This window comes from Artemia sp. Qi Xiang Cuo, chromosome 11, assembly GCF_049724085.1.
Source record: "Artemia sp. Qi Xiang Cuo chromosome 11, ASM4972408v1, whole genome shotgun sequence".
Lineage (NCBI taxonomy): Eukaryota > Metazoa > Arthropoda > Branchiopoda > Anostraca > Artemiidae > Artemia > Artemia sp. Qi Xiang Cuo.
Genome location: NC_142804.1, coordinates 8,795,901 through 8,810,519, shown reverse-complemented (window position 1 = coordinate 8,810,519; position 14,619 = coordinate 8,795,901). Strand labels below are relative to the sequence as shown.

The 14,619-nt window shown below is 33.8% G+C and overlaps 1 protein-coding gene across 6 annotated transcripts in view; it reads right to left on the bottom strand.

Moving 5' to 3' along the window:
- Positions 1-14,619, bottom strand: part of dnc (phosphodiesterase dunce) — a 562,555-nt gene that overhangs the window by 162,054 nt on the left and 385,882 nt on the right. Inside the window, exon 1 of one of the 6 annotated variants that reach the window (XM_089096268.1) lies at positions 2,443-2,612. The exons of the other annotated variants lie outside the window; for them this stretch is intronic. Coding sequence (XP_088952394.1) covers positions 2,443-2,600 — 158 coding nt within the window. The 5' untranslated portion in view covers positions 2,601-2,612. Of the gene's footprint in view, positions 1-2,442; positions 2,613-14,619 lie in introns of those variants that run through there. 6 annotated transcript variants of the gene reach the window in all.

Genomic DNA, 14,619 nt, shown 5'->3' with positions numbered 1-14,619 from the left:
ATTGTCTAGGGGGGGGGGCAGTCGAGATTGTGATGGAGTTTTATCAACTGATTTTTCCAAGCCATCTGCTTTTTCAGCCATATCTAATGTAAATTTGAAGGTCTAGGGGAAGGCAGCTGCCCCCCCTCCCTACGCCCATGGCTGTACATCCATTTTGGGAAACCGTATCCATATAGAACATAATGATGTCTTGCTCATTACTCGCTGACAGGGGGAAACGATAGAGATGGGGACATAGATTCTTAGCCCCTAATTTGGACTATAGCTCCATTACTGAAAGCGTCATTCGCGTAGCAGGGGAGCTTTTGAAGCTAACAAAAGTCCTCTAACTGCAATTTTAACTTTAGGTGTTGTGGCTGCATTGTAAATTGTAAAGGTGGATTGTAAATGTGCATTGTAAAGGGGGAGGCCGTCATAAACGTGCAGCAATGCGGCAGAATTTATTTAAGTAGCGATATTACAATATTTTGGATCTTTTAGTATTCTATATTGTTTTATTATTTTCTTGATCTTTCTTTAGCCCACTTTAAACACATAAACATTTTTAGAATGATGGGCGGTAATTGACATTTTTAGTTCTGAACAAGGCCGTACCCAGGATTTTTTTGGGGGAGGGGGTCTTTACTCAAAGATTTTTTCCGGGGGGATTACACAAAAAAAATTCAAAGAACGCATAAAAAATTTGTTTATATCCATTTTTGTTACGAGTCAGACAAACATTTCGGGGGGGGGGAGTCAGACCAGAAAAGACGTAAAAGTTTCAAAATTGGTTAAGGTCTACTATATGGCAGAAATACGACAACAAAAATGAAATTCACCATTAGACTAGCTATTCATTGCTCTTTCCAAATAAAATAATCTCTGCTGTTGGAATTTAGTCCAAGTCCTCAATAATAGGGCCAGATATAGCCCTAGGCTGTATGTGGAAGTTGCTGATTTCTGAAGTTGTGGCTTAGGTTTTGAAAAATTATTTGCTATTTTGGCTTATGTGGCTGAATTCTGTAGCTTATTTCTATCAACAGTTGACTCATAATTCCTAAATAGAGCCGTTAAAAAAAAAAAAAAAAAAAAAAAAAAAAAAAAAAAAAAAAAAACCAGCAATCTTGTATATGTCCTATATCCGTATCTTGTCATTATGGGGAGGGCGACTAGGATGAAATTACGACAGCATTGATTATTACATTCAGAGAGAACATTGAATAGAGATTATATATTTCTTTACCTCCTATATGATTTCAGCCCTATGATAAACCTTAACCGTAAAATTTCCGTAACAACTAGGAATGTCATCATACCGATAAAAAGAAAAAGACACAGTTAACTAGTGAAACTCTTTAAAAGAACAAATAAAATACCTTAAAAATAAGAAAGGTTAAAAATTGTAAAAAATAAAGGTTAAAGTAAAATAAGAAAGGTTACGCTTTGTAGGTTAAAAAATAACCTACAAAGCGCATGAGTTTCATCATAACTCGAAATGTATACGCCCCAGATGAAAAAAGCGACAAAGCTCATTAGTGACCCAGCAAATTTTAAAGATACTTTTAAAATATATAAGAATTAAGATACCTGTTAGGCGTAGATGCTCTGCTTTCTAAAAACTTTTCCCAAAAAATAGATCTGTGCTTTATCCTTAGAACACTTGTGCTTAACGTCCTATGTGCTTAACACCCCCATGATATCCGCTCTCTAAAGGTGTAGTGATAATTGTATGAGCCATTATGTGAAATCAGAAATTAAATATAAAAAAACAAGTTTTTCAACTGAAAGTAAGGAGCAACATCGCAACTTAAAACGAACAAAAAATATTAGCTATATGATTGGGTTCACCTTCTAGTCAATGCCTCGCTCTTTAAGCCAAAGATTTTTTAGTACTTTCATAAGAGCTATTTATTCTAATTAACGGCCTTAGTGATTAAGGGGTCATTTTTAAAGAATTGGAACAAAATTTTGTTTACTTATTCAATGACGGTGAACCAAAATAAAAGCTGCATTAACTAAAAAACGACCAGAAATTAAATATAACAAAACAAGTTTTTTAAACTGAAAGTAAGGAGTGGCATTAAAACTTAAAACGAACAGAAATTATTCCGTAAATGAAACGGGCTGTCCCCTCTTCTATGCCTTGCTCTTTACGCTAAAATTTGACTCTTTCTCACAACTCTACTTTTTAAAACAATAAAAAACTTTAGCGCAAAGAGCAAGGCGTTGAGGAGGGGACAGCCCCTTTCATATACGGAATAATTTCTGTTCGTTTTAAGTTTTAATGTCGCTCCTTACTTTCAGTTTAAAAAACTTGTTTTTTATTTTATTTAATAACCTACAAAGCGCATGAGTTTCATCATAACTGGAAATGTATACGCCCGAGACGAAAAAAGCGACAAAGCTCATTAGTGACCCAGCAAATTTTAAAGATACTTTTAAAATATATAAGGAATAAGATACCTGTTAGGCGTAGATGCTCTGCTTTCTAAAAACTTTTCCCAAAAAATAGATCTGTGCTTTATCCTTAGAACACTTGTGCTTAACGTCCTAGGGAATCTGTCACTAGGAGAGGTGGACATATGCGGTAAAGCATCCGTAGTATTGTATAATGTACCCATAGTGGATTCCAACTGAGAATTATCAAGATGTATAAGCTACCAGAAGGCAAATTGAATCATTATTTAGTTTCGATTGCGGCTACCGGTAAAAATTCGAAGAAGGAGTATTATGACCAAAAATAAGACCTCGAGGCTAATCTTATTCGCATACCTAAAGCTTCCAAATTTAGCTGGAATTAGTTGCTCAACAGGTCAAGGATTAGCATGGTAAAGACCTACAGGGAGGCTATTTGAGCAAGGGCTTTTGGGTATTACCCCCCCCCCCCATCGACAATGGAAATAAATAGTAAAACAGTATTAAAAGTATTTTCTGAAATTAATTAGTAATATTGTAATTAATTACTAATTAATTCTGCAGTTTTGCCCCACCTTAGAACATTTTTTTTTTTATTCTTAACCCTCTCTTCTCAAAAAATTGAAGTGATGTTTTTGTGTCCAATCCCCCAAACAAAGACAATATTACCAAAGCTTTTCGTTATTTTTTACTTTAGTCGAGCTATACGGATACAATTTTAAAGAATACATCCACAGCATAAAGTATGCCACGAAAAGGTATATAAAGTATTTTACTCCACCTCATCCTGCTTCAAAGGGCAATACCCTTTGACAAAAGAGGTGATAATATTGAAGTCCTGCCAGGAATTCAAGAGAAAGCACCTTTGGGGCAAAGCCACCTTCCCTACAAAGTAGACAAATTATCAAAAAAAGGCCTTTTTCAAGTTTTTTTTTCTTAGAAAATGTCATATCCTGAATTTTTGACAGCTTCATTCACCAAGCAAAAGGCTTTTACCCTTCTCTACCCAAAAAAAGGACTGGAACAGCTTTTCTGGATCACATCCCAGGCTCCCAGTGTTTCTCCCAGACAAAACAATATTACGTTAAAAATTGGAGTAAACTAATTCACGAGGAGCTAAGTTACAATATTTTCAAAATTTGGGGACCTAGAGAGATTTTTTGAATCTAAAATCCTCCTGTACTTTGAGAACAGAGCCATAAGTGCTACCAGAGAGGTGCAATGGGTGCCCTCCTCTTAAGATAGTAGTTGCCTCCCCCGGAAGAATTTTCGTTGGGGTACTCCTGATTAGAACTATCTCACTAATGCAAAGAGAACACACAGAATTGGCCAATCATGACAACAAAAAGAACCTAGGATTTCACAGTCACGAAAACAGATTAGGTCCAATAGAAATAAACGAAAAGGGAAACAATTTTCAGGAATATTCACGGTCCTTCTCCTGCAATGTTGCACAGAAAAAGAGGAGAAAAATTCCAAAATAAATCCAAAAAACTTGTGGCACCTCTCTAAAAAATGATAAGAAGAAGCTAGAAGAAGAGGCTAGCGTTTGTCCCCTAATCGCAAAGCTTTACTCCCAAAAGCGTTTGATCCAAAACATGAGAAAATGTTAAGCATATGCTCCTCATCTTAAGTTATTGCCCATGCACATTTACTGTATTTAGTTTTGCTTATCACCCTTGTCTTAAGTACCAACAGCTTTAAGGCCATTCGGTACCTTAACAATTATTTTGAGAGTCTCAGCGTCGGCTGAACGTCTCAAAGACCAAGGGTGCATTATTGAATTTTCCCAGCGCTAAAGAGAACTTCCAAAGCTGTCAAATGATTGAAATAAAGTTTCCTTAAAATTTTGGTAGCAATTGATAGAGGATCTTAAGTGCATCAACAGTCCAGAAATTTGATGATAGGCTTAAAATGTAGCCTTAAAATGTTTATACTAAAGAAAATGTAGTCTTCTCCTAATTTTTAAGCAAAGCGCTGTCTATTCAATGTACTTACTGGATTACAGCAATAATAATACGCCCCCTGTGTTTGCAAGGTTTTCAATCAAAGCGGGTAGCACAAAAAAGAACTCCTAAAGCTGTCAAATCTCTCAAATGGTGCTTCCTTTGAGTTTATCTTGGTATTTGTTTAGAATCCGGGCAACACGCGAGAAGAACCGCATATAGAATATCAAAGATGCTATATGAAAAACAGGTTTTCGCTGCCTACTGAGGTATTGCTCACTCTGTGAAAAAAATTTAAACTTCGGTTTTTTGGGGTTGAATATGCAATAAAAGGTACCTAGGTTAGGTATTTAATACACGCTATGCTTTAACAACACCCCCCCTCCTAATGTGCAAATACATAGGCTAGCCCAAATTTGTTTCGAAACCATTATATTTTTATCATACCTTGTTTTATTTTATTAACGTTAACCAAACTTCACATCTCGCGTTTTACCCGGATACTAAAAAAATACCTTTATTGTAACTTTTTCCTAACAGGTATGTTAGAACATTCTTAGAAACTGTCCTTTGTCGAGCTTAAAAATGAAATTCTGCTCCGTATAATCGAAAAAAAGAAATTCACACTTTCTAATGATGCAAGTTTCATTGAATCTGAGTACATCTCCGGTACAAAACGGGATAAGTTAAATGGTTTATCCACGATTTAAGGGATAGTTATTGTCGGCTCTTAGTTTTCTGCCGTTTATTTGGGATTCTTATCCAAGTTTTACAAGCTATGGCAACACCGCCCAAACAATTTTAATGTTGAGCCACACAAACTGAAAAGGATTATAATGGACAAATGGGGAATTCTTCAAGGTGCCACAAGGCATTAATAAATAAAACTAATGCAATGCAATGAGGCATATCACATCAGCCAGGCATGGCTACACCTATGCTACACCGATTTTCCATCGTCATAAGTGATCAACTTTACTAACAATTGCGTTTTACTAACAGTCATGGTAACAATCTTTCAGTAAACCGAAGACTGGCAGGATAAATACAAGATACTAGGGTATATAGGAGTGCTGTTATTGATGTTAAAAGTAAAGATCACCATCTAGTAGTGTCAAGGGTTAATTTATAGCTAAAATTTCGGAAGAGTAACTACCTTCCGGAAAGTTATGATGTTGGTAGACTCCAGGATGAGAATTTGAGAGACACTTTCCAGGAACAGTTGAATGCTAAACTTGAGAGTTTAAAATTTGATAATGTGGAAGATGGTTGGAATAATTTTAGAAAAATAATTTGTGAAGTTGCTGAAGGTGTCTAAGGGAAGAAAGCTAGAACTGCACCTAAGCATATTAGTTAAAAAGCTTTATGTTTAATAGAGAGGAGAAGGGGCTTGTACAAGAATTATCTGAATGATAGATCACATGAAAACAAAAGGAATGTAAATAAAGTGGAGAAAACATTAAAATATGAACTAAGGAGGTGTGAAGTTGAGGTCATGGAAAAATTGCCGAGGATATAGAAGATGCAGCTAGACGGCATAATAGTAAAATATTGTACTGGCACGTTAACAAATTGAGAGGTAGTAGTCAATCCGGACATTGCCCAGTTAAAGATAAGAATGGGGTGGCAATTAGCGATAAGGAAAAAACTAAAGCGATATGGGCCGAACATTTTGAGAACTTGCTTAACCAAGATAGAGTTGCAGGAAAAAATATAGAGGAAAATGAGAAAGTTTGTGATACATTGGATGTGAAGGAAGATTTGTTTTGTGAGGAGGAATTAGCAACAGTGCTAAAAGGATTAAAGAATAATAAGGCTCCAGGTGCTGATAGGGTAGTAAATGAGTTTCTTAAATATCGTGGCTCTGAGGTTAGAAATAAGTTAGTGAAGATTATGAATATGTTTTTTGAAAAGGGGGAAGTACCTAAGGATTTTAGGAAGACCCGTAATTAAGCCATTTTATAAGAAAGGTGATAAGAGTGACTGTGGAAATTATCGAGGCATTAGTCTGGCCTCTTTAGGTAGCAAATTACTTAGTAATATGATACTTTTTAGACTGAGAGATGCCGTAAACAAAGTTTTAAGAGAAGAACAGTGCGGTTTTAGAAAAGGTAGAGGATGTGTTGACCAAATTTTCACTCTTAGGTTAATAATTGAGAAGTGCCTAAGTTTTCAAACACCTTTGGTCCTCAGTTTTATAGATTATGAGCAAGCGTTCGATTCTGTTGATAGAGGGGCTTTAGTAAAGGTGTTATCCTTGTATGGTATACCAGACAAATACATTAAAGTGATTAGTGCTATGTACGAGAATAAAACTGCTGCGGTTAAGGTAGGAAATGAGGTTAGCAGCTGGTTTTGTATTAAATCAGGAGTTGAGCAGGGTTGTGTTCTATCCCCCTTTATATGGATTATTTTGATGGACTTTGTTTTAAGGAGCACAGGATAGGCAATGGGAGACCACAGAATCAAATGGGGAGGAAAAAGTCTCCTGGACTTGGATTATGCTGATGATTTAAGCATCCTATATGAAAGTGTGAGAAAAATGAATGAAGTTTTAGAGGTTTTGCGAGTTAAGGGTGATAGAATTGGTTTGAAAATTAATGTTAGTAAGACTAAGTCACTTAGGCTGGGAATAAGTGAAGATGAAAAGGTGACGTTGGGTAATGAAAAGATTGATCAGGTGGGCAACTTCACTTACCTTGGTAGTATTATTAGTAAAGATGGTGGGAGCAGTGAAGATGTTAAAAATAGAATAGCCAAGGCTCAGGGTGTTTTTTCACAGTTAAAAAAAGTCTGGAAGAATAGGAAGATAAGTCTGCAAACCAAGATTAGAATATTAGAAGCTACAGTGATGACAGTGGTCAAATAAGGCTCTGAAGCATGGACACTCCGAAAAGTGGATGTAGATTTGCTAGATGTTTTCCAGAGAAATTGCTTAAGGATTATTCTGGGTGCCCCGCTGACAGACCGTATTTCAAACAATAGGCTATACGAAAAATGTGGTTCAATACCGCTTTCTAGGTCTATAATGAAAGAAAGGTTGAGGTGGTTAGGGCATGTTGTGCGGATGAAGGATGACAGATTGCTGAAGATTGTTCTTTTCGGCCAACCATTTAGGGCTAAACGGAAAGCAGGTCGTCCCCGTCTGGGGTGGGAGGACGTCACAAAGAAAGATTTAAAGGAAATGGAAACTTCGTGGGCGGGTGTAAAAAGGAGGCTTTGAATAGATTGGGGTGGAGGAGGAGCGTGCGTAGCTGTGTTGGCCTCAGGCGGCTTGGTGCTGCGATGAGTTGTTAGCAGTAGATATATATATATATAATAATATATATATATATATATATATATATATATATATATATATATATATATATATATATATATATATATATATATATATAATAAAAAAAATATATATATATATATATATATATATATATATATATATATATATATATATATATATATATATATATATATATATATATATATATATATATATATATATATACAATCTTTACTAACAATCAATTTGACTAACAACCCATTAGATGACAATAAAATTGTCGGCTGTCGGCTAACAGTGTTAAAAAACCTCCAAATCGAATTGTTATTGGAGAAAGTTGTTGGAGTATTTGAAACGCAATATTCAAAAACCAGCTAATGCAGCGAAACAGAATGACTACTTTCTATGCTTATAATAAAGAATCTATTATTATAATAAAGAATCTATTATTATAATGGAATATTATATAAAATTTTATATATATATATATATATATATATATATATATATATATATATATATATATATATATATATATATATATATATATATATATATATATATATATATATATATATATATATATATATATATATATATATATATATATATAAAATCTATTATTAAAATGAATTATATTATTATAAAGAATGTATTATTATAATAAAGAATCAATAATAAAGAATCCACGACTGGTAGTAACTCATAAATTTAACAGATTCTTATGTTGGTACTTGGTTTCCTATAAATATCTTCAGAAATAGGCTAGCCTAAGCTGAATTTTTTTCCTATTTCACAATTTGTCAAATTCCCCACCAAATTAATACGTTTATAGGCATTATTAGCTAATAATGTTTGTTGCTAACATTTCTGTTTCTGTGAGATGACAGAAAATTGCACCTAATATTGTTAGTTAACAATAGAACGACAAAATATACTTTAAGGCGTGCGATCGCCATAACAAATAGTATATTTACTTTTAAATCAGAAAAATTGCCATTGCTGAAGTGGGTCTAATTCGGGAGGGGGTAGTGGGCATATTCCACTTTCCTAAATTTTGAAAAAAATATTTTGACTCCCCCCCTATTTTCGTGAATGTGTGCTATTCTATTGTCTCTTACAATATTCACAATATCAGTTTTAAACGGTCACCCTTAAAAAACGAGAACAGCCAACAACAACAAACACATATTCAGGACCTTTTTTTGCCCGGAAAAATTTGGAGCACAGAAAAATTAGTATTTTCGGACCTGCTCAATTTAGTAGCTTAAGATCGAAACCCTTCCTAGGGGGTATTTTATCCTTTTTGCAAAATCATTTGGACTCTTCTGGATTTTACACATTTAGAAACTTGGACACAATTTATTGAGATCATAGGTATATATTGATTCATTTATAAGATTTTTTATTTCTTATACTATTTTTTTTAACTGAAGCCTTTTATTTCTCTGTGGTTAAAAAAATTTTTCCCGTAAAAATTGACATTATTGAAATGTTTCTTGAATCTATGGTAATTCACCTAAGCGCCTAATTTGGAACTTTTGACACGGGAGTGTACTTAGGAGCTAGTGAAAATAGACTAACTTCAGTTCTAGTTCTTGAAGTATACAATTTTCCGGTCATGACATAAAACTAAAGTACAAGCTATGTTTTTATTCGAATGTCTATTCCTTCGCAGAAACAAATTTAGAATTGTTTAGGATGCCTAATCTCTGTTTCTCTTGGCATGTGAATAAATGAAGTTTTTTATTCCATGTTATACGTCACGTACTTCTTATGCCTTACGTACTATTATGCGTCACGTATCAAATAATTACTCCTTTTCTTGCATGTTGCGACATCATAATTTATGAATAAAGAAGATGTAATTCATTTTCAATTCAAGTACCAATTATCCAAATATGGCCCTTATTTACTTCAGCAAAAGAAATATAAAATAATTTATGCCCACTCCCCATTGTGTTATTCCATTATACTGCCAGCAATTTTTTTTTCTTTGAAGAGCAAGGCATTTCTATTCAAAAAAATGCAAAGGATTATTTTGCTATAAACAATAAAGTAACCTTTATCGTTTATAAGAAACTCTCAAACAATTTTGCAATATTATTATTATTATTATCTATCTATATTATTATTATTATTATTATCTATCGTCAATTAAACAATAAGAGTTCCTAATGTTAGGTCAAAAGATGAAAGATATCTCATTTTTATCGACTTATGTTTTAATTGGTAAGAATTATTTTGTCCTATTGACTAATTTTTTTGACTTTATTTTCAAACATCACACTTCTACCAAACTTTATATTATATAGTTATTATTATATTATATATTATTATATTATATATTAGTTACTATATTATATATTATTATAGTAGCTGATTTGGCGTCAGGTACATACATGTAAACCAATGAAATTAAGGTCCAGTTTCTGCCGCAGACCAACGGAAAGTAATACTTCATTTTCTACTTATTAACTGTATTCTTAGCGGCACTAAGTTCTGACATGTATGCAGCAAAAAATAATGAAATAAAACACCCTGAGATGCGCCCATAAAAAGTTCCCTACCCATACTTGACCTTAGAATCATTTTGACCTCTATTCAGAAAATACGACAAAGGATATCATAAAAAATTCAGATATCTAGAGTCAATATATGTATAAATGCACTATATTATTGATTACCTTTTAAACTCAGCTATTAACAAACATATAAATGTAATTGATTCGAAATTAATTAAAGTGGTTTAAATCATACCTTCAAGATTAAGAATTGCCAGTAATTATACTGAAACTTGTAGTATTTGAACGCAAAATGATTTTTTTTTTCTGTATTCACGAATGTTCCCTGAATGTAACAATTTTTTTTAGGATTACACTGTAAAGCTCCATCCATTTGTGACTGCACAATGTTTTATCTAAGCCACCTATTTTTTTCAGGTTTACCTTAATACCATAAATTATATTAATGCGTAAAAAAACTGATAAACATTAAATTTCAAACTGTTACCCAATTATTAATAGATAGTGCATACAAAAGATTAAACCGTGCATACAATCAAAATTATAACCACGAACCCTTTTCTAATTTTGGAAACAGGTAACTATTCAAAAACCTGATCTTACCAAATACTAAATCAAGCGTATGCTAAAAAATTGTTTTCGTTTTCTGAGCCTGATTTTACCGTCTACGTCACGTTACGTTAATAACGGCAGATAATTTGGCTAAAATTTCATTTTCGCAAACTTTTATCAAACAATATTGGAAAAGTAAGTTTTTAAATATTTTGAAATAAAAATAAACACATCCGACATAAAACAAACGTGTCCATTCCGTGATTCATCTTTGTACTAGATTTTGTGATGGTTTGTCTACATATCATAATAACTACCAGTGCCAAAAATGTGGCTAAAACTTCCTTTGTGCAAAGCTGTGTCTCAGTATTCTAAAAATAAATTTGCACTCAAATTCAAGAAGTAGTATTTCCCTATCAAATATTTAATATCAAATGTTTCATTCCACATCATATCAACTGACAAATGAAACTCAGAGAGGAAAGAAAATAACAAAATGAAAAATAAAATAAAAAAAGGGTGAAAAAGCGAGGATTTTGTCATATCAACTTTGTGTCAAACAGTTTTAAACTACTGCATCCGAAACATGACATAGAAAATGTTTCAAAGCGATTATCAAACAGTTTTTTTTGTCAGAAAACCAAAGGGAATATGATTGTCAAGGGAAAGTTGAAGCAGTGGTAGTAAATAGAGGAGGATTCATTGGTATTAGTACTAGTAGGGAAGGTGTTTAGAGACCTCTAGAAGATTGATTCAGGCCCTTAGGGGAATATATGTGACAGGAAATATTGAGCCAAGAAGGTAGTCATATTTCCCATTTGGACAGACTAGATTAGTCAGTGGTTTACCGAGGACATCAAAACAAAAAATATGTTTCGCACCCCTGGGCCCACCTTAGGTCTATTTATCCTTAAAATTAAGGTATTCAGAGAGTTTTCTTGTGGTTACTTAAAAATTACGACATTATTCAGGGAGAACCACATTTCGTCAGTGTTGTCACGTCAAACTGCGAAAATAAATAAGGTAAACTCATTAGTTAAACTCAGTACCACTTTTGTTCCAATAAAAATCAAATATTAACAATTTTTGTTTACCAAAAACCATTACACCTATAAGAAAAGCTTGATCTTTTTAAGCTGTTTTGTGTCATATGTTTTTAGCTTATTTTTTGCTGATTTTTTGCCCACGCTCAATGCTTACTATATATATACCTTTATTCTTCAAGGTCCTTAGCTCAGAACTAAAATTTCGAGCTATTGGGAAATATCCAAAGGAGTGGCACACCTAATAAGAACGGGAATGGGAAATTCATTGATCATTTGTTTTATTGGGTCATTTGATATATAACAGGAAAATATAAATTAAAATCTTCATAGATGTTCAAATCTTGGGGATCTCAAATTTGGCCTTAACCTTTGTAATGATGTAAACAAACAAAAAAAAAAAAAACTTGTCGAATTTGTACACCGTCCAACCCAAATACCATATGCATATCCGTCCTCTGCCATTGGTTAAAAAGAACCTATACCTTAGCCCAAGACTGCCACTTTTTAAGATTTATTCCGGAATCTTTGGGTTTTAGTCCTAAGTTAGAAATCTTGGGAAATATATAATCAACAAAATATATATAATTAACATTAATAATTACTGTACTAAATAAATGCACTAAAAAGAACATTGAGTGTGTATGTAATTATTATGTAGTATTTTGGGATATTTTTTTAAACAGGTGAATCTTGGTATATTTGTTAATGATTAGATCTTATCAATTTGGCATGACCTGACATGGTTAACATTAAGTCATTTGATTTTGGTGGAATCAGTACAAATATGTAGGCTAGTTCATATCATTTCTTATATTTCCAATGACTTAATCAATTTTTACTTCTTCGTACCCCCCCCCCCAAAAAAAAAGTTTCGGAGTACAAGCCAACCAATTCTAATAGCCTTCCTGAAACAAAAAGGAGGTTTGCAGGAACCCCTCAGTTGTAGCACGGAGACACATTTAACCTTTTTGGTTGAGTGTATAATTTAGGCGAAAATCTGGCATTGTACAACCCTGCTCAGAAAATACTGAATGAAAATTGAATGAAACTTCCAAGAATGGAACTACAGAAAAAATTAGGCCATGGCATGCTCACATAAAGTGTATGGAGGGTAGGGTATCATCAGTATTTATAATCAATATTCCCGATTACGCCAATAAAACGTTAGTCAAGATCCACGCAGATGTACAGTTCTTAAGGATAACAAAGCTTTAACTTATAGTATTTGTAATAATAATTTATACAGATACTATTTTTGAAACTTGGGTACAGGGGCTTGATTTTCTATGGAGCAGGGGGGTAACTGTCCCCTCCAGACCCAATTTTGCCCCCTCCCAGACCTCAGTTTGCCCCCCTCCCCCTCTAGCTGAAATTTAGTTTCTGTGAAAAATCTTGTAAAAACTAAGATAAGCCTGCATAATTCAAGTATCCAGAAAAACAGGTCAGTTTTCTATAGTATATCTTTCCCTTTATGGTAAATTGGTAATATATGGATCAGTTTTCAGTTTTCACTTGATATGGCAAAATTAGCTCCAATTTTGCCACCCCCCCTCCCAGGATTTGTACGAAATTACGCCACTGTTTGGGAACCGTATAAAGAAGCACCATGTGTAGAGTAGCCTTTCCGTCTAACTTAAACAGTTTCTTAACCCTCTAAAACAATGCTCCAGGTCTTATAAATTGTCATAAATCTTACTATTTCCTTGTGATTAATGTTAGGTCATTTGATTTTGGCAAATCAGTGCTTATACACGAATTTAGATTAACAGTAGCTTATACATCGCTAACTTAACATTGAATCCTCCATTATAGTGTTTTAGCACAGAGAGCTGAACTCGTACTAACTCCTTGGCTTGGAAAAATTCCTTAGGACTCTTAACAAAAATTCTAGGATCGATGGCTGTCATTTTGAATATTGTTTATACAACGAACTTGAGAGCTTTTGTTAGTTTTACCTCATTTTTATTATTTAGGGATGGGAAGTTGCACAATTGTGAGGGTTATAAGAGAAAGTAAAGCATGGTGAGAAAGCTGAAATAAAAACAGCTGTTCAAACATCATCAAAAGAAATTAACTTTGTTTGGAAATAATGATTATAATCTGAAACTCAGAGCGTGACAAGAGAGGTTGCTGGATCTGAGTCAGGGGGATTTCATATTAATGTGCAGCTAAGTGCAATCCCTATCTGAGTCAGGGGGATTTCATATTAATGTGCAGCTAAGTGCAGCCCCTACCTTAGTCAAGGAGATTTCAGATTAATTGACACAGTATTGAATATTTTGGAATGTATTCGATGTAGAGTTATTGTTTACGACATAATATCGATCTTCATCGATTTTCAAAAAGAAAAAGAGATAAATGGAAGGTTCAATGAGAAATTAGGCCAAGTCTGTTTTGTCCATTGATTTTTCTGTGGATTGATGCTTTTAAATACCTTTACCACCTGAGTTTTAGATAGTGGATTAAACCCAGTGCAATACTGTGTCAATCACTATGCTAAAATTTCCTCGAGTAGACCCACTCCTCAAGATTACCCTGCAGAAATCTTTGCAGTCACAGTTTTGGTTGGGTAAACTCGTAAAAGCATTACCACGACGCCACTACGAGACCACGCAAGCAGGGTTTTCTTTCTGGGAATAGAGACGGAGAAAAAAGGTCATGATAGAGTGGATACCCCAAACCATCTCACAGCATCATAACAGCTCCAAGTCTTTGCCTTCTGGGAAATTTCTGTGGCCTATGCTACAATAATTATGGCCTAGGAATTTGATTTTCTAGTTTTTCTTCTTTCAAACAGTTCGTGGTGGCAAATTGTAAGTAAGGAGCGACTCAGCCCAATAGTAACGAAAACTATAGAAAGATGAATTTTGTAA